Source organism: Rhizoctonia solani, chromosome 14 (genome assembly GCF_016906535.1).
Source record: "Rhizoctonia solani chromosome 14, complete sequence".
Taxonomy (NCBI): Eukaryota; Fungi; Basidiomycota; class Agaricomycetes; order Cantharellales; family Ceratobasidiaceae; genus Rhizoctonia; species Rhizoctonia solani.
The window spans coordinates 914,533-938,327 of NC_057383.1; the positions used below are offsets into that span (position 1 = coordinate 914,533).

General features: G+C 45.2%; 6 protein-coding genes across 6 annotated transcripts; 5 read left to right on the forward strand and 1 right to left on the reverse strand.

The window, feature by feature from the left end:
* Positions 1–1,959: 1,959 nt before the first annotated feature.
* Positions 1,960–4,176, forward strand: RhiXN_10916 (FAD-binding domain protein; the record flags this gene model as incomplete). Its single annotated transcript, XM_043330731.1, has 9 exons — positions 1,960–2,245; positions 2,298–2,332; positions 2,393–2,515; positions 2,575–2,661; positions 2,708–2,773; positions 2,827–3,324; positions 3,381–3,586; positions 3,644–3,984; positions 4,034–4,176. 9 exons carry the CDS (start codon positions 1,960–1,962, stop codon positions 4,174–4,176), a joined length of 1,785 nt encoding a protein of 594 aa, XP_043186076.1.
* A 702-nt stretch (positions 4,177–4,878) lies between these two features.
* Positions 4,879–7,551, forward strand: RhiXN_10917 (FAD-binding domain protein; the record flags this gene model as incomplete). The annotated part of the gene is made up of 8 exons (XM_043330732.1): positions 4,879–5,209; positions 5,262–5,419; positions 5,449–5,535; positions 5,601–5,666; positions 5,717–6,420; positions 6,476–6,816; positions 6,874–6,959; positions 7,468–7,551. The coding sequence occupies 8 exons, from the start codon at positions 4,879–4,881 to the stop codon at positions 7,549–7,551; spliced, it is 1,857 nt and encodes a 618-aa protein (XP_043186077.1).
* A 236-nt stretch (positions 7,552–7,787) lies between these two features.
* RhiXN_10918 (Serine/threonine-protein kinase) lies at positions 7,788–10,838 on the forward strand (the record flags this gene model as incomplete). The annotated part of the gene is made up of 9 exons (XM_043330733.1): positions 7,788–7,898; positions 7,943–8,080; positions 8,134–8,543; positions 8,595–9,344; positions 9,396–9,601; positions 9,659–10,294; positions 10,351–10,484; positions 10,542–10,695; positions 10,747–10,838. 9 exons carry the CDS (start codon positions 7,788–7,790, stop codon positions 10,836–10,838), a joined length of 2,631 nt encoding a protein of 876 aa, XP_043186078.1.
* A 2,457-nt stretch (positions 10,839–13,295) lies between these two features.
* Positions 13,296–14,897, forward strand: RhiXN_10919 (Retrotransposon gag protein; the record flags this gene model as incomplete). Its single annotated transcript, XM_043330734.1, has 1 exon — positions 13,296–14,897. The coding sequence occupies one exon, from the start codon at positions 13,296–13,298 to the stop codon at positions 14,895–14,897; it is 1,602 nt and encodes a 533-aa protein (XP_043186079.1).
* Positions 14,898–15,301: 404 nt separating this feature from the next.
* RhiXN_10920 (Retrotransposable element Tf2 protein) lies at positions 15,302–18,337 on the forward strand (the record flags this gene model as incomplete). The annotated part of the gene is made up of 1 exon (XM_043330735.1): positions 15,302–18,337. One exon carries the CDS (start codon positions 15,302–15,304, stop codon positions 18,335–18,337), a length of 3,036 nt encoding a protein of 1,011 aa, XP_043186080.1.
* Positions 18,338–20,669: 2,332 nt separating this feature from the next.
* On the reverse strand, positions 20,670–23,705 carry RhiXN_10921 (Retrotransposable element Tf2 protein; the record flags this gene model as incomplete). Its single annotated transcript, XM_043330736.1, has 2 exons — positions 20,670–22,198; positions 22,307–23,705. The coding sequence occupies 2 exons, from the start codon at positions 23,703–23,705 to the stop codon at positions 20,670–20,672; spliced, it is 2,928 nt and encodes a 975-aa protein (XP_043186081.1).
* Between the last annotated feature and the right edge of the window lie 90 nt (positions 23,706–23,795).

Genomic DNA, 23,795 nt, shown 5'->3' on the forward strand with positions numbered 1-23,795 from the left:
GAGCTCGGAAGGAATGCATAAAATATAGAGAATGTGCTAAGAGCTTTAATCTGCAAGAATTATAATTGAGATACTTTGGGACAGTAGAATATATATTCTACTGTCCCAAACATATGTACTTCTGCTAAATTACGCACCCTCCAACTAATAATCAATGAATAACACTATTTGGAAGGTCGGGCTGTAAGAACTTGACCTTCTACTACAGCTCTGTCAAATCGACGTTGAACCAGATACACTTCCACTCAAACGTCATCAGTCTGATCAGCCTTTGAAGTATATCTCGTCCAAAAACATCAGCCTTTGCACCCACACATGGCGCGAGATAGTCTGGTCTCTTGCAACAGTGTCTGTAGATCATCAAACCAATGTTTGGCTCTGCGGGCTCCTGGGTACGTGTACGCTGTGATTGGCTACACTTACAAGCACGGGGGGCAAAGGTATTCGCCCACTTTTTTTTCTACGCAAAGCTTCTTATATCATTTGCCCTGCACTTCAAGGGCCCCAGAGAGGCAATAAACTGTTCTGTAGACGAGTCCAATCACATGCATGGCGATCAGACGCATAAATAGGGGTACGAGAGAAAAATGACACTCACAAAGTAGAAACCAGCAAAATTTACCATTGATGGAAATCGTGCTTGGGTGTATGGAGAACATGATAGGAGACGAATAAGGATCTGACCATGGTTGAAAGCAGAGCCTAATTGCTTATGAACATCAGGGCGCTTGCCATATGTATTTGAACTAAACCTCGATCACTGCTAACTTACCAGGGTTGACTGCTGACTTATTCAACTTTATTCATATGCTTTAATAGATAGTGGGATATTTTAAAAGAATCCGTCGCATATATGCATGTGCGAAGGGCTTCTGTCTCTGTAATCTGTTGTATGGTTTCCTTCTCGTGTGTATGGTATATGCTAGCACATATATAAATGTATCGGCTTGAAAATTACTATTGACATTGCGACGCCGTGCTGAAAACCGAATGGCCATCACATTTTGGGCGTTGTTACAATTATACCTCTACTTGGAAAAAGCTATGTATGATGCACTAAAGTGTCATTTGAACATAGTCTAGTTGGTTACAAAACATACAAACAAGCGCCTTTTGCCCCAATTTGGTCGGAGGGCATAGCCACATACATGCCGCGTGCTTCGGGTCACTCGGGTATGTCAATAACAGAAATACGCACAGCAGAAGCCTAATTACCAACACTGTATAACCAATCTCAGCATTTCGGGATAAGCACTGGATATAGAGATTATCCTACGGGGTTAGATCCCCAAAAGGTATACCTGAGTCATACCGAATGCGGTAGGTCATGTATGCATTTCTCTTGAAAAATCAAAACATGCACTCTAAAACTAGCAGCTATTTGATGGTATTATTCCAACAGACTGAAGTGGAGCCTGTCGTTTTTAGCACACATGCACACCGCTTTTTGGAGATCAATTATACCATGTTTGTTCTCATTTAAATCATAACATTGAGCTTCCGGTAAGGCGTGCTCGTAGAACTCCAGTAGCAGTAGGTTTACGTTCGGCTTCTCTCCTATATACTTGCGCAAGAGTCCGATGGTTTATCGCATACTCGTGGAGTTTTGTTGAGGTTTCCAAAGCGCATTTGTCGGCACACAAAATAAATGGTGCGGCCTCATTTCCGTAAGCATCCAGGGATGGATTCATATCCATGATGGCTAGGCAATAACGACAACTGGAAAAGTCAACCAAGCCGACTGCGTCCAATGTATTACAGCCTCGTGGTCACTCAAATACGCTTCTCCGTATATATTAGGAAATCACAACAAGAAGCAATGCATCGTGGTTTACGAGTGGCCCGCGGGCATATTACTGCTAATATACTAGCCTTCGCGCCAATGGTGTTATAAAGCCCATGCCCCGGGCAAAAGTGGGTAACCTTCCTTGCCTGTGCTGACCTCGACGTTTTCTGAGAATGGTACGCGGACGTTCGATTGCAGGCCTCTTTACTACGTCCATCATCACGATAACTGGCATTTGTGCACAAGAAAACAATGATACCATCACTGCCAAGTTCCAGAGTGTTAAAACCACTCCGGTTGCCGACGCTTCCAAAGTTCCCCGAGTCGCGTGGAATGTTCTGAATGGGATAGTCGGTGGAAGGTTATACACCAATGGGGCTCCGTTCTCCAAACCATGCTTTGGGAATGGGACTTCAACGGGCTCTTGCTCGACCGTCCAGACCAACTATACAAGTAATGGTAAGATCCAAAGTTTGTGTACTGGAACGAAACGAAGCTCACAAGGTTTCAGTGTTTCGTGCCGACCAATTTGGCGCATACATGATGGTGTGTTCATATCATTCAACGCTAACATCAAAGCTCATACTTTATGTTTACTTTCGATAGACTCAGTGGGAAGGCTGTCAAAAGACGCAGGCGTATTGTGAACTAGATTGGACCAATCCTACGAATTCCGAGGCTTTCACACCACCAGCCACTTGTGCACAAGGTAGCGTCAACAGCTATTACGTAAGTATACTAGTATGGTACTATTTCTGAGCTTCTTACATACTATAATCAAAATACAGATCGATGTCAAGAATGCAGTGGATGTGATTGCGGCATTCGTGTTTTCCCGCGTAACCTCAGTTCCCTTGGCCATCAAGAATTCCGGTGTAAGAGAGTACTTTTACGATTGGCTCCATATCTAACGCTGCTTAGCATGACTACAAGGGCCGTTCCAGCGTACCCAACGCATTAACACTTTGGACTCACAACCTCAAATATGTATGCTTCTTTCTGTTCCGATTTACTCTGTGCTAAAGTCATGCATTATACAGATTAAATATGAGGCAAAATTCCGACCCGACACTTGTTCTTCAATTGCTGCTACCCCCGCAATCACGTATGGCGCAGGACAGGACTTTGCATCGATCTATGAGTTTGCTGAAGCCAACGGTATCACCGTGCTCGGTGGCACAGATAAAACAGTTGGTGCTGCTGGAGGATGGCTCCAGGGCGGAGGACACGGTATGCTGTCCAATACTCTTGGGCTTGGCGCCGACCGAGCACTTCAGTTCAAGGTTGTCACACCCGACGGTATCCTACGCACCGCCAACAAATGTCAAAACGCGGACCTATTCTGGGCGCTCCGAGGGGGAGGCGGCGGCACATTTGGGGTTGTACTCGAGGTAACAAGTCGCGTAGAGAAAAAAATAGCGACGCAGGTCATAATCGTCAAGTTCAATCCCTTGGCAACACATGTAGCTGCCTATATGCAAACAATTATCAAAAACTCTGTTAAGTGGGCGCAGGACGGGTGGGGAGGTTATGTTAGTGTGAGTCAAAAATTTGTCACATCAACTAACATGGTACTCAAATATTTGTTCCGCAGGCAGACCATGCAATCTACGCAACTCCTAAACTGAGCCGCGCAGAGGCCGAGGCGTCGATGGCACCTCTCACTCAGGTTGTTGCTTCATTCGGCTCCGACGTGATTGCGAACACGTTTGCTTCTTATGAATCTTTCCTCCCTCTTTTCACAACTGTTGCTAATGCTGGTGCCGCCCCCGTCGGTCTACCGTTTGCCATGGCCAGTAGGTACGTCGCGCCTCACTCTGACTAAGATTTACTCCAGTATTCATGCTTCCTATTTAGGATCGTTCCTTCTACGAACTTCCTCACCCCCAAGGATCGTTCTTCTCTCCTCAACGCAACACTTTCTGCATTCAGCATAGTAGGTGGCACAGCCCAAATCATGGTCACTACTCCATACAACTACAATGCCACCCCGGCCTCTGATGTGTCTGTTACTCCCGCCTGGCGTGGTGCCATTTGGCACGTGATACTTGCTGGGTCCTGGAACTACAACTCGACTGCCAAACAACAAGCTGCAGTGTATAGCACGATCAGTGCTGCGGCCGATAAATTGAGAGCAATTACTCCCAAGTCCGGTGCGTACCAGAACGAAGCTGATGTGAGCGAGCCTGACCACGAAAGTAAGTACCCGAGCTCTATTGGTGAGGGCTTAGCTAATATGCATTATAGACTCGTTCTGGGGTTCGAACTATGGCCGACTAGTCTCAATCAAGAAGAAGTATGATCCCAATGGGTTATTGGACTGCTGGCAATGTGTAAACTGGAAAGGCGCAAGCAACAGGCGGTATCGCTGCTACCCCCAGTCCGGCTAAAAAAATGTTGCTTTGTGTCCCTGTCATAACAATTTCTATAATCTATATGTCTTAAATTGAACCCTGGATCATATGCATAATCACAAACTGCAACAGCGGAATCTGGCGCGATATGAATTTAGAAGTATGAAGCATACGAGTAATGCTAAAGCTGGGTGGCACATTGACTTCACGCGAAACCCGGGGTAAATTAGGATAATCTCGGAGTATCTGTTTCCCGGTTATATGCGATTCAGATTCATCAATGGTACCTTTTTCCGAGATTCTGATTCACGGATTTCAGTCATCGCACCATAGAACGCCTCTACTCCTGTTACTCACGCGTCGCTTGGGAGCAATCTTTCTTCCTATGAACCGTAACGACTCTCAGCATCTATTAAACTTCTAATGGTTCGAAATGAGGATAAGGCTTTAGGCGAAACCTCACCACGACGGCTGATTGGCTCAATGAACAAATGATCGACACCGGCTCTCGGTAAGTCCCTCTTTCCGGCGGGTCCGGGACGTTCCAGAACGGGAATACACGCGTACCTAGGAAACAGAGAGCGCTTCTGATGCTGAAATGGGAAGGCACGGAGACAGAATGTGCATGTACAGTATAGCCGGTCGACTATTCTTAAGCCAGCTATCGCGTTGCCGAGCATCCTTGTGGTTTCGGTTTTTTTCTTTTTCATCTTCTCCCTTGTAATCTTCTTTCAAGCTATGGTTCGCGGGTTGACTGCTGCTGGTCTTGTAGCCCTGGCTACGCTCTCTGTCCATGCCGAAGAGAACAATAGCACCATTACAACCAAGTTCCAAAAAGCCAACACGACTTATGTTCCAGCGATCACCAAGGTTCCAAAGGCCGTGTGGACCGTCTTGAACGGTGTGGTCGGTGGGAGACTCTACACTAACGGCGCACCTTTCTCGAGGCCATGCTTTGCCAATGGAACTTCAACTGGCTCATTGAACGCGAACACTTGCTCATCTATTCAAGCGAATTATTTGAGCAATGTGTTCAGAGCTGATCACATTGGTGCTTACATCAATGCAAGTATTTTTTCTCGTCCCTGATAACAAAATTGTGAGCTGATGCTTTACGACAGACCCAATGGGAGACTTGCCAGAAGACGCAAGAAAATTGTTATCTCGACTATACCAACCCATCCAACCCAGCCGCATTCACGCCCCCAGCGACATGTGCACAGGGCGGCGTATCGGCCTATTATGCAAGTCCCCTTCCCGTTCATTGTTCCCCAAACTCGTGCTCATCTCGTTCCTCTTCTTCCGTAGATCGACGTCCGGAACGGAGTCGACGTCATCGCTGCGTTTGTCTTTTCCCGATTGACATCTGTTCCGTTGGTTATTAAAAACTCCGGGGTAAGGTTTAATTAGTCTTTTTGAATGCTAAATTGGGTAATAATTTCGCAATTTAATTTTTCCAGCACGATTACAAAGGGCGTTCGAGCGCCCCAAACGCATTGACGCTCTGGACGCACAACATCAAATACGTACGTCTTATTCGTCGATCCCCCGCATTCATGGCTCATCGTCCTTGCAGATCAACTACAATGCCAAATTCCAACCTGATTCATGCTCTTCTGTCGCCGCCACCCCTGCGGTCACCTATGGCGCAGGACAGGACCTTGCATCCCTGTACCAATTCGCAGAAGACAACGGCCTTACCTTCCTTGGTGGTACTGACAAGACCGTCGGAGCCGCCGGAGGGTGGGTCCAAGGTGGAGGGCACGGCATGTTATCCAACACGCTAGGCCTCGGCGTCGACCGCGTTTTGCAATTCAAAGTCGTCACTCCAGACGGTTTAACCCGCACCGCCAATGCATGCCAAAACTCGGATCTATTCTGGGCGCTCCGAGGTGGAGGTGGTGGCACGTTCGGTGTCGTTCTTGAAGCTACGAGCCGGGTCGAGCCTAAAATCCCCACTCAAAGTATTTTCGTCAAGTTCAACCCCGTCACGGCGCATGTTGTCGCATACATGAGTACAATTATTGAAAATTCGGTTCAATGGGCCGAGGATGGATGGGGAGGGTACATTAGTCCTAATTATGCGATCTTTGCGACGCCCAAGTTGAACCGGACGGAAGCCGAAGCGTCTATGGCGCCATTGACGCAGGTTGTGGCATCGTTTGGGTCAGATGTGATCAAGAATGAGTTTACCTCATACGACACATTTTTGCCGTTGTTTAACAATGTTGTTGCGAATGCTGCTGCACCTGTTGGGAGACCATTTACGATGGCCACTCGGTAAGTTTCACCATTCGCCCATGATTCGAAAGAAGCTTACCAAAAGTTGGTGCAGTATTGTTCCTGCCGCGAACTTTGTGACTGCCGAAGGACGCTCTGCACTTCTCAGCGCAATGCTCTCTGCGTTCACTACCGTCGGAGGCGCCGCGCAAATCATGGTCACAGCTCCGTACAGCTACAATGCGACATCGCCTTCGGACGTTTCGGTCACTCCTGCGTGGCGAAATGCTCTCTGGCACACATTGCTTGTCGGATTCTGGAACTATAATTCCACGGCTGAGCAACAGGCTGCGGTGTATAGCACTGTCAGTGCGGCGGCCGACAAGTTGAGAGCGATTACTCCCGGGTCCGGTGCGTACCAGAACGAGGCGGATGTGAGCGAGCCAGATCATGAGAGTAGGTGTCTTGTCGTTTCGGGAGTGAGAGCAATACTGATGAAATTGGGTTGATTAGACTCGTTCTGGGGATCGAATTACGACAGACTAGTGTCGATTAAGAAGAAGTATGATCCTAAGGGACTGTTGGATTGCTGGCACTGCGTAAATTGGCAGGGAGCAAGCAATGAGAGGTACCGGTGCTATACTCAGTCAGGCTGAGCGAGAGTTGTTGCGTTTTTATTTGGGCTCATTACAAGTTACTCGTTTGTTCATACCCAGTTATTCATAGTAATAGTAAAAAGGGATTATCTGTACCTGGAAGGATATCTCAAAGGACCTATTTTAGATACCAAAGGATCGACAATTCCAATATTCCAGCAACTTCTCCCGGAGTCCGGGCAAAAACCGATAGGGGTCGAGTCAAACGATTGACTGTGCCATCCATAGCCACATCAGACCGAGTTCTGGAGGATTATGAGCAGAGTGATGACGTGCATTTAGAGCCAATTACACCATATGCGTGGTGTACCGCACCGAGCTATTTCGATCGAGTCGTAAAGTGATGCCCGGCAGTGGACCAGAATGGAAGAAAGACGCCGATTCTGGCATTGTGCCGGACAAAAATCCACGTGACTCAGGGACATGTTTTGATAAGCTTATTCACCCTTAGACGCCCCCGTCACGATCCAGCACGCCATACGCCGAAGAGTGTATACTCGTCATCCGAGTCAACGACAACAGACTGGATTCATAGCTTTGATCGGCTTGGAATTTTCTGAGAAATTTCGGGAATTTAGTAGAGGGAGATTTGTCAGTTGGAAAGTGACTCGGGGCGCGAGTGCAGAGCCACCATCTTCCATCCTGGGACACGTACGGTGACCAACTGGGCGCAAAACGTGTTTTATCTGCTGGCACGGGAAGAGATCTGCTTTCACTTCCCCTCTTCTAAACTGAACGACCACACTCCTAACCCTCCTTGGCACCGCCAATATGACCCCCGCCGTGTCCAGGCCCCCCGATGACAATGAGGCCCACCCATACGTTATCACCAATGAGATAGGAAAGGGCAGTTTTGCCACAGTATATCGCGGTTATCATGGTGTAAGCACATATTAATTATATATATATTGGCTCATTTCGCGCAGGAATCTCGAAGGGCGGTGGCAATCAAGACCATCTCGCGCTCGATCCTCACCACCAAGCTGCTCGATAACCTTGAATCGGAGATAAACATTCTCAAATCACTCAAGAACAAACATATAACTGAACTTACTGATATCGTTGTATGTCTATATCACCCATATCTCGGTACTTGTTTTGCTCACTCGTATTTCAGAAAGCACAGAGGAATATATACCTCATAATGGAGTTTTGCTCTGGAGGCGACTTGTCTTCCTATATCAAGCACCGTGGGCGCATTGCTGCTCTTCATACCCCGACATCACCCGCACCCGCCTTCCTGCCCCACCCCAAGGTCGGTGGCCTCTCCGACTCGGTCGTTCGTTCCTTCATTGGTCAGCTGTCCTCAGCTATGAAATTCCTCCGAGCACGGGACCTTATCCATCGAGACGTCAAACCCCAGAACCTGCTCTTATCGCCCGCCGACAGCGTTGATGAATATGCCTGTGTTGGCAAGGGTGGTTGGATACCTGGTCCTGTTGGAACACCAATATTGAAAGTCGCCGATTTCGGTTTCGCCAGGATACTGCCCAATGCGAGCATGGCAGAGACATTATGTGGGAGTCCGTGAGTACACATTACCGAATACGCCGAATTTCAGCTCATTTAGGTTCCTAGATTATACATGGCTCCTGAGATATTGCGATATGAGAAATACGACGCCAAGGCTGATCTGTGGTCCGTCGGTGCAGTCGTGTACGAAGCTGCTGTCGGTCGACCCCCGTTCCGAGCGCAGAACCATATTGAATTGTTGAAGAAAATCGACCATGCCCGGAGCCGGGTCCATTTTCCCGACGAAGACCCCAAGAACGCAGACGCCATTGCTCGAGGGGACCTTGTACCCGTCAGCCCAGCCGTCAAGTTGCTCATCCGATCATTACTAAAGCGTAAATCCGTCGAGCGCAAATCATTCGAGGACTTTTTCGTCATGGCCGAAGAGGTCGTCAAACCCGTTATGGAGCCTGAGCGAGACGTTGGGTCTGAGCTTGCGGACGCAATGAAGGACGCGACAATTGACGGGGGTATGGGTGCGCCAGGGGCAGGAACAGGGACAGGAAGCACAAATGGGAGTTTGAAGATTGAGCTTCGAGCATCCCGTCGGGCTCCTCAACCACCTCCGAAGTCAGCAGTCGAGAAACCCACCGAGCCTGTTGAACGACCGACGAGCCCAACCAGCGACGGTGGAGAGAAGCCCAAACGCCGAAAGCCCAGGGGTGAGATCGAGGCCGGCCCAGGAGGAGGTCCGGAGATTGACGTCAAGGCTGTTATGCCCCAGAGCACATTCAAATTTCGGAGGGCCGTTAGGCCGGAGGATGCGAAAGTGGTGGAGAGGATTGATGGACCACCGCTTGGGAGGGAGGAAACACTGTGAGTGATACCTGTCATAGCAAGTAGCTTGGCTAACATTTTCTTTGGCAGGATCGAGTTTCCTGGTCCTCGACCGAAGCCTCTGTCCGCGGTTAATGGCAAACTCAAGAAGACAGGTTCGAATCAATCGCTACGATCACCCGTGGCTGCACCCGTACCCGAGGGCGAGGAGGAGGGAGATAATGATGGTGATATGAGGAAGGAGTATGTTCTGGTTGACGAGACGAACGCTGTGGAATTCAACCGGGTCGTTGATGGTACGTTAGCATTCTTTTCCTGAGTTTTATATCCAACTAAGCACGGTTACTTTATAGAACTCGACCACGCACGTCTTGCTCGACCGACCATCCGAACCACTAAATCCACCCCTCCGACAAGTGCAACTATCGCCCCCATCGATGTCCCCGCCTCGGCCTCCCCTACCCGTGCAAGCGGTCTCCACCAACCTTCGCCCGCATCCACACCCGCTAGCGCACTGGCCCGTGCACTCAACCTCGCAAGCAAGAAACTGTTTGGCACCAGCGCAAGCTCACACCACTCTGGTTCGAGCGCCGGACCAGTGGAGGGTTCTCCCGCAGGTCAACGACGCCAGATCCTTCTCCCACCTACCACCGAACCTGATCCAGAAGAAGAACACCTCCTGGGAACACTTGAAGACTTGGCTCAAAAGGCCGAGACGATCGCCGCGTGGGCGGATAGCAAGTACACCCTCGTCGATGCTCGTCCGAGCAAACCGATCGCTGACCCAGCTCGATTTGCGCGTGCGGTCGGTGAGACTGCCAAGGGCGCCGAGACGAGGCGAAAGCACGAGGTCGAAGTTGAGATGGCGGCTGTGACTGCAATTGGGTTGTACATGGCCGTGATGAGCTTCGCGACGGGTGCAATTGTGATTGCGAGGAGGTTCTTGGACGGGAGAGAGGGTGCGGAGGTCAGTGCCGGTTTCGATGAGGGTACGTTTATTTTACTCGCTCAGTTTTTGGTAGTTCGGGATTAACGAGGAATGTAGCACAAAAATGGTTTAGGGATGCGTTCCACCGTTCGACTGAACGAGTAAGTATCCTGAAGCATTGGCTGCCTCGAGACCATGTCATGCCACAAATGTGGATTGATCGTGTGATTTACGATCATGCACTGACTTTGGTATGTCGTTCCCTTTCCTATTCTATGTTTTTTTTTTCATTGACATGGGATCGGTAGATGCGAGGAGCTGCGTCTCGCGAGTTGCTTGAAGATTATTCTACTTGCGAACGGGATTACGAAGATGCATTATGGTTGCTGTATGCGATATACGATGATATCATGCAAGAAGGCAATCCATACAAGGATCAAGACCGAGTGACAATCGGACGATGTAAGTCCCATTCCTATGCTGCGCCCAAGCGATAACCAACACATATAACAGTCATCAAATCTACCAAAGACCGATTGGTTCGTGTACAGAAACGTATCGAACGACAGAAGGCGCAGCAACAACAAGTTGCAGCGCAATCATAGTGCCTCCTCGCATTTGTGACATTTCTAATTATATGACATGATTCCCTCCCATCATTCAACCATAGTGTTCTTGCTCTCATCCATTATGCCCGATAAATGACATATGTTCTCTCTTCGCTTTTATTTCAGTTGTGTTTTGCTTTTCCCTTTTTTTTTTTTCTTTTTGCTTGTGCTGTAGGAAACGAACTGGGGTACGGTTTGGCGTGTATATCATATTATGAAATTCTGTACTTTTTTTTTGAGAATTGAGATGTGGGTTGTATGATAAAGTGCAGTCGTAGGCGTGGAATATATAGAGTCGGTTGCCGGCCGGTAGTTCCACCGGTGTCCAGGTGCTCTTGAGAAATCGACAGCATCAAGGTCTGAAGTGATTGAGGTCGCCGCTCGTCAGGCGCCCATGGAACTTGTCAAATGTGTCTTGTGGCGATGGTAAATCGTGTTTCACAGGACTTCACCCCCTTTTCGACAAAGGGTGTGCGGCGGGTACGGCACTTGGACAGCATGTGTCCAGACTTAGATTGGATCTCAGATCATGCTTTGCTGGGGTGTTGTTGAACAGTAATTAACCAGACTTAGAATAGGAATACTGTTGACTTCCACTTGATGCACCACTCTTGGCTTTTGACCCTGAGCAACTCTTATGTCATAAGGAGCAGTTTCCATGTAGCACAGCCATACAAGATAAGCATATGTGGTTCAATTGCATGTGTGGAAATTATTTAATGTATAACTATAATTCTCTTACAAATTTTGTTGTATCCAATACTACTCACTCAGTAGCTTGACTATTGTTTCCATCATATGACTATTGTTGTGCACTACTACTTGAGCTATATGTGCTATGTGTCTCTTGTACTCCTCCTGCTGTGTATATATACCCATCTATGTGTTGCATTGGAATCTGTTACACCCTCATGAATTATACCATTGGAATTGGACAATTTTTCTGTTATTTCTACTATTTTTCCAATCTTGATATCTTATATTTTTTGATCACATGATCTTGGCACTTATTATGCCAAGATGCTGTGCTGAGATGCTGTGCCAAGGGCGCTTAGGAGAAACCCATGCTTCTGCGCAGCCTGCAGCATGCTTCTCATTTCATATGGACTCTTCTATTCTCACATGCACAGACCATGTATATACCTTTACTTTGTCTATATATACAGCAGGAGAATTGCTTGGAGACCCCAAGTCAATTTTACCTTGTCTCACATCTAAGATGTCATGACCTTAATTGGCATGACATAATTTTCTACTATTTTCTACCTTTTTTCTGGGACAGTTTCCTTTCTTGGTATATATTTATGACTCATCAAGATCACGTGACATATTTGATATATGATGTGAAATTGTAATTGACTCACTGTTTGGTAATGTTGTTTTTGATGTGGCTCCTCTCTTGTATATAAGCTAGGTCAAGTTGCTGCTAGAACAGCAAGACTTGACCTCTTTGTCAATTCACCTTAGCTCTTATACACACCCTTAGCCCAGGCCCCTTGTTGGTCATTAGTGCTCATTACCTAAATCATTAACCAGGCCGTTGTTGCCCTCTACCCATATATCATAACCCCTGGGCCCTAGTCGCCCCTCTACCTGTCTCATAGTCCATTGGTGATAGTGCCACGGACTTTAAGCCCTCTTGAACCATAGGTCCGAGCTGAGTCGTGACACTAGGTCAAGTCTTTCTACTCGTACTCTTGTCAACAAACAAGACCTACGCTTGGATAAGCACCAACGCTTGAAAAGGCATCACATCGTAGCCCCTGTGTAATAGTCAAAGACAGGAATACGAGTGCCAGTAAAGCTGCAGGATAGCCCCTTGCTAGCAATCGTCCGCATACCGGGGTGTCCGCACCTTTAGCCATACGCTGTTAGTCAGCCAACCTTCTGCTTACTAAAAACCTGATTGTTAATCACGCTCGTACACAGCTGTTGATATCAATATAAGGATAGTCTAACGCTAGTAGGAAAGCAAACAGTTAGTATTTTAGCGCTATAAAACCGTTTTATCTATCTGATCGAGTACCGATTTATATTGGGAACACATTCTAGTGTTTGATTTTTTAGATCTTGTTCTTTTTGCCATTTTTTGGCCTTACTCCATTGTCACTCAATACCTTTATCTTGAAAAAACCCTCCTTGATATCAATCACATCCTATCAGGGCAAATTGAAAACCTCGAAGAACATATTGCCCGAATCGAGGAGCCAGGTCTTGTCCAGAACATTGCAATTATAAAAAGTCATCAATCCTTTGCCGAGCGCCTTAACACTATATACGAAACTGAGGCGCAAGAACATAGGAATCTAATTGCAAACCTCAAAGCCCATAATCGCGATCTTGCTCTAACCATCGAAGAGCAAGAAAGGCGGATTGAGGAAAAAGACAGGCTACTAGTAGAAAAGGAAATTGAGCTTGACAACCTTCATACATCAATTCAAGACGCCACCCAAGATGGAAGGGGACGCATCCACTACTACTGGGATTACGAGTTTTTCGCAGTATTGCACAACAACGCCTGGCTTGGGCGCGATGGGAGGGACTAGTCTAATCTCCCCCCAAATACAATCAGGATGGTCTGCTCCATCTTCTCGAACCCACACTCCTGCTCCCGCGGCTGTGCCGCCTCATGTATACTCTCCCATGTCTTTTGATCAGATGTCAGATCGTGAACTCCTTGATATGGTAGCACAAAATATGATTATCTTGAAAAAAGAATTCTTGCAGTTGCAAGGGGCTTATGAAGCCCAAGGAGATCAATTAGCCTTATTAAGAGCAGAACTGGAGGAACACCGTGATCAGTCACGAAACCAACACATTTTTTACTCCAATCAAATCCAAGGAGCCGCCGCGTCTATCCAGGCTGTACAAGATCAGTTGATTCACATGACCGCCAATCGTCCCACAGCTCCACCCCCACCTCCTCCACCTTCTGGCACTGCCACCTCCACCAATCCTCCACCTGCTCCCACGTCTTCCAATTCTGACTTAAAGTTTGCCAAACCTAACAAGTTCAATGGCAAGAAGGAAGACGCCCTTAATTTTATTATTGCTTGTCAGGCTTACATAAGGGCAAAAGGAGCCAATAGATCCCACGAAGAAAAAATATTGTGGGTAACATCATACTTTGAAGGGGCAGCAGAAGATTGGGTACGCCCATATAAAGAAAGGAAGGTGTTTAGGGGAGAGGCGGTCCCACTTTTGGAAGATATTGATGTGTTCTGGGCCGAGTTTACTAAGCATTACGTGGACACAAACCGTGATGAAAAGTATTGTCAAAAATGGAACAATTTGCGGCAGAAAGCTTCTGTTCAGGAATATACTCGTGAATTCCAACAGTATTTGGTTTCTCTTGGTTACAGTGATGAAACCTTGTGCGATAAGTACTACGATGGCCTGAAAAATGAGATCAAAGACATCATGCTATCTACTATGTTCCAATGGCGTCGCGCCACGGCTCAACAGGTCTATGACAAGGCAGAGGAGATCGCAAATCACATTGAATCCACGCGTCTATCCAACCCCTCTGCCTCCACTGTTTGTGCCACTCCCACTGCTGTTCCCACTTCCACCTCCAACCCCACTTCCACTCGCACTTGCCTTAACATTGGGGACAACGTCTACATGATTGATCCTACTACTCGCCGCGCCAAGAAAGGCGCCATTACCTCAATTGTACGTACAACCTCTGGCAATATGCCCAATGTTAGGTGGAATGGGGAGACCAAGGATACCATGATACCATTTCCCTCCCTTAAAAAAGACAAACGCCCTGCTGCGGCTGCGCCTGTTAAACCAATCATTGCCCCTATTCCTATCCCTGCCACGAACACAAAGGGCCCAGGTCCCATGGATCTTGACGGAAGGGGTTTTGCAAACCTCACCTGCCATATATGTGGTGGCAAAGGACATTTTGCGCGCAGCTGCCCCTCTAAGCCCATGTCTGGACATGTGGCTAACGTTGAATGGTCTTGGGAAAGGCCCAAAGAAGAAAGTCGAATTGAAGTAGTTTCTGAGGATGAAGAGTCGGGAAAAGGAAAAGCCAAGGCCAACTAAGGAGTAAGGCACTTGGCTGTATGCTCGCGGATTTGCATTATGAGAACAATGATTTTGAAATATTGTCCTTATGTAATACATCTCAAATATATGCGTCATTCTCTGCAAATCCGTGTGAAACTCCTAAATCCCAAAAATCGAGTTTTTTGGCTAAACCTTTTCAAGGAAAAGCCATGATTGATTCTGGAGCAACTTCTTGTTTCATCCACCCTCTTTTAGTAGAAACCTATCGACTCCCAACCTATATACATCCAATCCCCAAGAAACTACGCGTTATTGATGGCCGAGAAATTGATTCTGGTCAAATCACTCATTTTACTTGGTTTAAATGTACCATTGGCAATCACACCAAAGAACTAGAATGCCATATTTCCAATATTGGCAATCACCAATTAGTTTTAGGAATGTCATGGTTGAAAAAACACAATCCCCAAATTTCGTGGGAAAAACATACACTCATTTTTAATTCCTTGTATTGTTCCAACAACTGTCTAGCCATACCTGCGGTTCTAGAACTTAAAGCAGTAGAGGAAATCCCGTTACCTTACCAAGAATTTTCTAAAGTTTTTTCTGAGGAAGAATCGTCTAAATTGCCGCCTCATCGCCCTTACAATATTGCTATTGAATTACTCCCTGATGCAAAACCTCAACATGGCCCCATATATAGTCTAGGTCCCAGGGAAGATACAGAACTTAGGGAAACCATCGAAAAGCAACTAAAAGCGGGGTTGATTTGTCCATCTAAATCCCCCATGGCTTCCCCAATATTATTTGTCAAAAAGAAGAACGGGAAATTACGCATGTGCGTAGACTATCGACGATTGAATAGCATGACCAAGAAGAACGCTTATCCCCTGCCCTTGCCACAAAACCTTATTGAGAAACTACAAGGTGCTAAGATCTTTAGTAAATTTGATCTTAGGGCAGGCTACAACTTAGTCCGAATCAAAGAAGGCAATGAATGGAAAACCGCTTTCAAAACTAAATACGGATTATTTGAATACTTGGTTATGCCTTTTGGATTGACAAATGCGCCGGCAGCCTTTCAGGACATGATGAACGAAATATTCAGAGATCTCTTGGACGTTTATGTCATCATCTACTTGGACGATATTCTAGTCTTCTCTCTGAATGAAAAAGATCATGAAGCCCATGTGCGAGAGGTACTTAAAAGGCTACAGGATAATGACCTTTTCTGCAATATTGAGAAATGCCATTTCCACGTCAAGAAAATCGATTATCTAGGGTTTATCATATCTGAATTTGGTATAGAAGTTGATCAATCAAAAGTCACAGACGCCCTGAATTGGTCAACACCTAAGAATGTCAAAAACATCCAAGAATTCTTAGGATTTGTGAACTTCTATAGACGGTTTATCCCTAATTTTGGAAATATGGCACGACCACTGTACAATTTGCTCAAGAAAGATAGTAGTTGGAGATGGGAATCAGCAGAACAGCAATCTTTTGACGGCCTTAAAAAATGTCTTACTTCAGCGCCCTTGCTTTTACAACCTGACACCACAAGACAATTTTATGTGGAATGTGACGCATTGGATTATGCCACTGGAGCAATACTATCCCAACGCAACTCTGAAGGGAAATTGGCTCCAGTAGCCTATCTGTCCAAATCCTTATCCCCTGCCAAAAAAAATTACAATATCTTTGACAAGGAATTGTTGGCGGTCATTAGGGCATTTAAAGAATGGCGTCATTTACTGGAAGGATCAGAGTTACCAGTCCAAGTTCTAACAGATCATAAGAATTTGGAGTATTTCTCTACGTCACAATCCCTGAACAAACGTCAAATTCGATGGGCAAATTTCTTAGTAGACTACAATTTTCAGATTATCTACAGGCCTGGAGCACAGAACAAGAAGGCAGACATCCTCTCAAGACGCTACGATTTGATACCCCTTGAAGGGGGGGTAGAGAACCAAGTTCTCTTAAAACCGGAACTTTTCATTTCATCCATTACTCCGGATCAAGAAATCAATGATCTAATTGGCAAGGCAATCTATGAGGATAACCGCCTTAGGGAAATTCTGCAGAAACTCCAGAACAAAGAAAAAGTCATAGATTGGGAATTGAAAGAGGGCTTACTGTGGTATCAAGGGAAAATATTTGTACCAAAGGATGAAACCATCAGAAATCTCATTTTGGAATCCAGGCACGACGCATTAGCCACAGGTCATCCAGGACAAGCCAGAACATTGGAACTTATCTCCAGAAATTATTACTGGCCATCCCTGAAGAAATTTGTGAACTCTTACGTCAGTCATTGCGAGACATGCATCCGGTCCAAACCTACAAATCAAGTTCCCACAGGCCTATTAAAACCATTACAAATCCCTGAACGGCCCTGGGAAGATATAGCATACAACATGATTGTAGGACTACCAGTTTCAGAAGGCTTTGATGCTATCCTTACCGTCATTGATCGATTTTCAAAAATGGTACACTTTATCCCCACCCAATCCACAGCATCCGCCATCGACGTTGCCAATTTATTCATCACGTATGTATGGAAACTACATGGTTTACCCAGGAGCACAGTTTCAGACAGGGGTCCCACATTTAACGCCAAATTCATTCGTCATTTGTATAAAAGGCTGGACATTAAGCCAACATATTCCACGGCATATCATCCACAAACAGACGGACAGACAGAACGCATCCAAAGGGAAGCTGAAATCTTCATACGTATGTTTGGTAATCATTGTCAATCAGACTGGGTGTCACTATTGCCATTGGCCGAATTTGCCTTAAACAATTTAAAACAAACTTCCACAGGGAAATCCCCATTCCAAATATGTTATGGCTATAACCCAAGATTTACAGTGGGACAAAAGTCAGACGAATCAGTCCCAAACGCAGATGAACATGCGGAATTCTTGGAAAAGGGCTATGATGAAGTCAAGGCAGCGTTATCAATGTCCCAAGAAAGGATGAAACACTTCTATGATCAACGTCACAAGGAGGAAGAAGGGATTCAAGTAGGGGACAAAGCTTGGCTAAGTCATCAAAATATATCCACTGATAGACCATCTATCAAGTTGAGCCACAAAAAGTTAGGCCCCTACTTGGTAATTGAAAAAATTGGTTCACATGCGTATAAGTTACAACTACCCCACACTATGCGCATACATCCAGTCTTTCATATCAATCTCCTGACAAAATTCCGCCCCGACCCCCACGGACGTGATCCTCTTCAACCTGCACCAATCATCACAGAAGAAGGTGAAGAGGAATACAAAGTAGAAAAAATCCTGGATAGCAAGTGGAAAGGACAAGGGAAAACAAAGAAGTTATGGTACCTGGTCAAATGGAAAGGATATGACGAAGGAAGTAATTCATGGGAACCAATAGACAATGTGGGAAATGCACAAGAAGCTTTAGAAGAATTTCACAAGGAACACCCTGACGCAGTTGGAGCTTGAAGAGGGGGTAATGTCATGACCTTAATCGGCATGACATAATTTTCTACTATTTTCTACCTTTTTTCTGGGACAGTTTCCTTTCTTGGTATATATTTATGACTCATCAAGATCACGTGACATATTTGATATATGATGTGAAATTGTAATTGACTCACTGTTTGGTAATGTTGTTTTTGATGTGGCTCCTCTCTTGTATATAAGCTAGGTCAAGTCGCTGCTAGAACAGCAAGACTTGACCTCTTTGTCAATTCACCTTAGCTCTTATACACACCCTTAGCCCAGGCCCCTTGTTGGTCATTAGTGCTCATTACCTAAATCATTAACCAGGCCGTTGTTGCCCTCTACCCATATATCATAACCCCTGGGCCCTAGTTGCCCCTCTACCTGTCTCATAGTCCATTGGTGATAGTGCCACGGACTTTAAGCCCTCTTGAACCATAGGTCCGAGCTGAGTCGTGACATAAGACAGGTCTCAGAAGATCTAGCTAAGTAGCTGGATATCAGTAGTCACACAGTTAACCCCTTATATTCACTCACCACACCTCCCAGGCCTCAGGCCCCCTTGCCAACATATGTTATGGATATGTCATTTCTTCAATGATCTGTACTTATTTTATTAATTACACTAGTAATACTATAGTAAATGAAATGAGATAGAGATGCAAACTAAGATTTTCAAGGTCCCTCTATCCAATTGCAACCTTTACAAAACCTACAAACCTCAGGAATACCCTTAATATGCAACATATTTAGCATATATGCTGTTTTCTCACTCATTTAAATATATATAAATTCAGCTGAGTAGATAAGCAGTAACAAGTAATATTTCTCCTGTTTGTAGTATTTATTATTCAAGATTCTATCTTGTGGCTACACACAGAAATATTCAGGGTCCCCCCTGTAGCATAGGCAAGTGCTCCAGCACTTAATCAGCGCTTAAGCACCAATGCACTAAATGCGCATTTTCTCCATCACCCAGGCATCTCACACTGCCAAATTGCTTACGCTTAGGTGCGCCTGTTTGTGCGCTCCAGAGCGCTGGGTCAAACTCCCAAAACGGACAACATTTGGCAGAGTTATGCCCTATTTATTGTAAGTACCCAGTACAGTGGTATCTGTCATGACCTTCATTGGCATGACATAATTTTCTACTATTTTCTATCTTTTTTCCAAGATACTTTCCTTTTTTGGTATATATTTATGACTCATCAAGATCACGTGACGTATTTGATATATGATGTGAAATTGTAATGACTCACTGTTTAGTACTGTTGTTTTTGATGTGGCTTGTCTCATGTATTTAAACCAGGTGTCATGACTAAGCTCGGACCTATGATACAAGTAGGCTTAAAGTCCGTGGCCCTATCACCAATGGACTATGAGGCAAAGAGGGGCGACGAGGGCCCAAGGGGTATGGTATGGGTAGAGGGCAACAAGGCCTGGGTTAAGGGTTTGTAGTAAAGTGCACTGATGGCCAACTAGGGGCCTGGGCAATAGGTAAGGGTAAGCTTAGGATGAATTGACGAAGAGGTCAAGTCTTGCTGTTTATGTTACAAACCCCTTGATTATACCATTAGAATCGCCTGTTTTTTCTATTATTTTTAGTATTTTTTACGGACTCTATATCTTTTGTTTTTCGATCACGTGATCTCGGCGCTTATTATGCCGAGATGCCGCGCCGAGATGCCGTGCCAAGGGCGCTTAGGAGAAATCCACGCTTCTGCGCAGCCCGCAGCACGCTTCCTTTTCCCACCATGTACTTCTTTTCTCACGCGCACAGACCATGTAGATAGTGCGCCTTTGTCTATATATACAGCAGGGAAATCACTTGGAGACCCCAAGTCGATTTTACCTTGTCTCATACTCATTGAGGAGGTCACCCAGCCAGCTAAGTAGCCGGCCCCCTTTAGTCATTGGTAGCAATCCCTCTACCTCACTCACCACACCTCCCAGGCCTAAGGCCCCACCATTGTAGTATAGAAGTAGAAGGCCGCCTTAAGCGGTATCAGTATAGCCTAGTTAGTTAGTTAGATTACCTTTGTCAGTAGTAGTACGGCCGTAAGCGCCCGCCCACTAGCAAGTACCCAACCTTACAGTTGGCGTACAACAGTTTAGCAGCAACTTGACCTGGTTTAAATACATGGGGGAAGCCACATCAAAAACAACAGTACTAAATAGTGAGTCATTTACAATTTCACATCATATATCAAATATGTCACGTGATCTTGATGAGTCATAAATATATACCAAAAAAGGAAACTGTCTCAGAAAAAGGGTAGAAAATAGTAGAAAAAAGTGTCATGCCAATGAAGGTCATGACATTACCCCCTCTTCAAGCTCCAACTGCATTGGGGTGTTCTTTATAAAATTCCTCTAAGGCTTCTTGGGCATTTCCCACATTGTCTACTGGTTCCCATGAGTTACTTCCTTCGTCATAACCTTTCCATTTGACTAGGTACCATAACTTTCTTGTTTTTCCGCGTCCCTTCCATTTGCTATCCAAGATTCTTTCCACTTCGTATTCCTCTTCACCTTCTTCTGTAATAATAGGTGCAGGTTGAGGAGGATTGCGTCCATGAGGGTTGGGGCGGAATTTTGTTAAAAGGTTTATGTGAAATACTGGATGTATGCGCATGGTATGGGGTAATTGTAATTTATACGCGTGCGATCCAATTTTTTCAATTACCAAATAGGGACCTAGCTTTTTGTGGCTAAGCTTGATGGATGGTCTATCGGTGGATATATTTTGATGACTTAGCCAGGCTTTGTCCCCTACTTGAATTCCTTCTTCTTCCCTGTGGCGTTGATCATAGAAGTGTTTCATCCTTTCTTGGGATATCAATAACGCTGCCTTGACTTCATCATAGCCCTTTTCTAAGAATTCCGCATGTTCATCTGCATTAGGGATGGATTCATCTGACTTTTGTCCCACAGAGAATCGAGGATTCATGCCATAACAAATCTGGAATGGAGATTTACCCGTGGAAGATTGTTTCAGGTTATTCAGAGCAAATTCGGCCAGGGGTAGTAATGACACCCAGTCTGATTGACAATGATTCCCAAACATTCGAATAAAGATCTCAGCCTCTCGTTGTATTCGTTCTGTTTGACCATCTGTTTGAGGATGATAGGCTGTAGAATATGTAGGTTTAATGTCTAGCCTTTTATATAGATGACAAATAAACTTGGCATTAAATGTAGGACCTCTATCTGAAACTGTACTCCTGGGAAGGCCATGTAATTTCCAGATGTATGTAATGAATAAGTTGGCAATGTCAATGGCCGACGCCGTGGATTGGGTAGGAATAAAGTGAACCATTTTTGAAAATCGGTCAATGACAGTAAGGATGGCATCAAAGCCTTCTGAGACCGGTAGTCCCACAATCATGTCGTAAGCTATGTCTTCCCAAGGACGTTCAGGAATTTGCAGTGGCTTTAGCAGTCCTACAGGTACTTGATTTGTTGGTTTGGACCTGATACAGGTTTCGCAGTGGCTGACATAAGAATTGACAAACTTTTTCAGCGATGGCCAGTAGTAGCTCCTGGAAATAAGTTCTAATGTTCTGGCTTGTCCTGGGTGTCCCGCCGCCAAGGCGTCATGCCTAGATTCTAAAATAAGGTTCCTAATGGTATTGTCTTTAGGTACAAAGATTTTTCTCTGATACCATAGTAACCCTTCTTTTAATTCCCAATCCAAGATCTTTTCCTTGTTCTGGAGTTTGTGCAGGATTTCTTTCAGACGGTCATCCTTGTAGATAGCTTTGCCGATTAGGTCATTGATCTCTTGATCCGGAGTAATAGATGCAATAAAAAGTTCCGGTTTCAGGAGAACCTGGTTCTCTACCCCCCCTTCAAGGGGTACTAAATCATAGCGTCAAGAAAGGATATCCGCCTTTTTATTCTGTGCCCCAGGCCTGTAGATAATCTGAAAATTGTAGTCTACTAAGAAATTTGCCCATCGAATTTGACGTTTATTCAGGGATTGTGACGTAGAGAAATACTCCAAATTCTTATGATCTGTTAGAACTTGGACTGGTAACTCTGATCCTTCCAGTAAATGGCGCCATTCTTTAAATGCCCTAATGACTGCCAATAGTTCCTTGTCAAAAATGTCATAATTCTTTTCAGCAGGGGACAGTGACTTAGATAGATAGGCTACTGGAGCTAGTTTCCCTTCAGGGTTGCGTTGGGATAATATAGCTCCAGTGGCATAGTCCGATGCATTGCATTCTATGTAGAACTGTTTTGTTGTATCCGGCTGTAGGAGTAATGGCGCTGAAGTGAGGCATTTCTTTAAACTATCAAAGGATTGTTGTTCCGCCAATTCCCATTTCCATGGGCTGTCCTTTTTGAGCAAATTGTATAGGGGTCGTGCCAAGTTACCAAAATCGGGGATAAATTGTCTATAAAAGTTCACAAATCCTAAGAATTCTTGGATGTTTTTGACATTCTTAGGTGTTGACCAATTCATGGCATCCGTGACTTTAGATTGGTCAACTTCTATACCAAACTCCGAGATAATGAATCCTAGATAGTCAATCTTTTTGACATGGAAGTGGCATTTTTCAATATTACAAAAGAGGTCGTTGTCCTGTAGCCTCTTTAGCACTTCGCGCACATGAATTTCATGATCTTTTTCGTTCAAAGAGAAGACTAGGATATCGTCCAGGTATATGATGACATAAACATCTAGAAGGTCCCTGAATATTTCGTTCATCATATCTTGAAAAGCCGCCGGCGCATTTGTTAACCCAAAGGGCATAACCAAGTACTCAAATAGTCCGTATTTTGTCTTGAAGGCTGTTTTCCATTCATCGCCTTCCTTAATTCGGACTAAGTTATATCCGGACTTGAGATTGAATTTACTAAAAATCTTTGCACCTTGTAGCTTCTCAATCAAGTTTTGTGGCAACGGTAGAGGGTATACATTCTTCTTAGTCATGCTATTTAGGCGTCGATAATCCACACACATGCGTAGCTTTCCATTCTTCTTCTTGACAAATAGAATTGGGGAAGCCATAGGAGATTTGGAGGGACGAATCAGGCCAGCCTTAAGTTGTTTCTCTATAGTTCCCTTCAGTTCCGCATCTTCCCTTGGTCCTAGACTATATATGGGGCCATGCCGGGGTTTTGCGTCAGGGAGCAATTCAATAGCAATATTGTAAGGGCGGTGAGGTGGCAATTTGGATGATTCTTCCTTGGAAAAAACCTTGGAAAATTCTTGGTAAGGGATGGGGATTTCTTCCACCGCTTTAAGTTCCAAGACGGTAGGGATTGATAAGCAGTTGTTGGAACAATATGATGAATTAAAAACAAGCGTGTGTTTTTCCCATGAAATTTGGGGATTGTGTTTTTTTAGCCACGACATTCCTAAAACTAACTGATGATTTCCAATGTTTGAAATATGACACTCCAGCTCTTCGGTATGATTGCCAATGGTACATTTAAAACGAGTGAA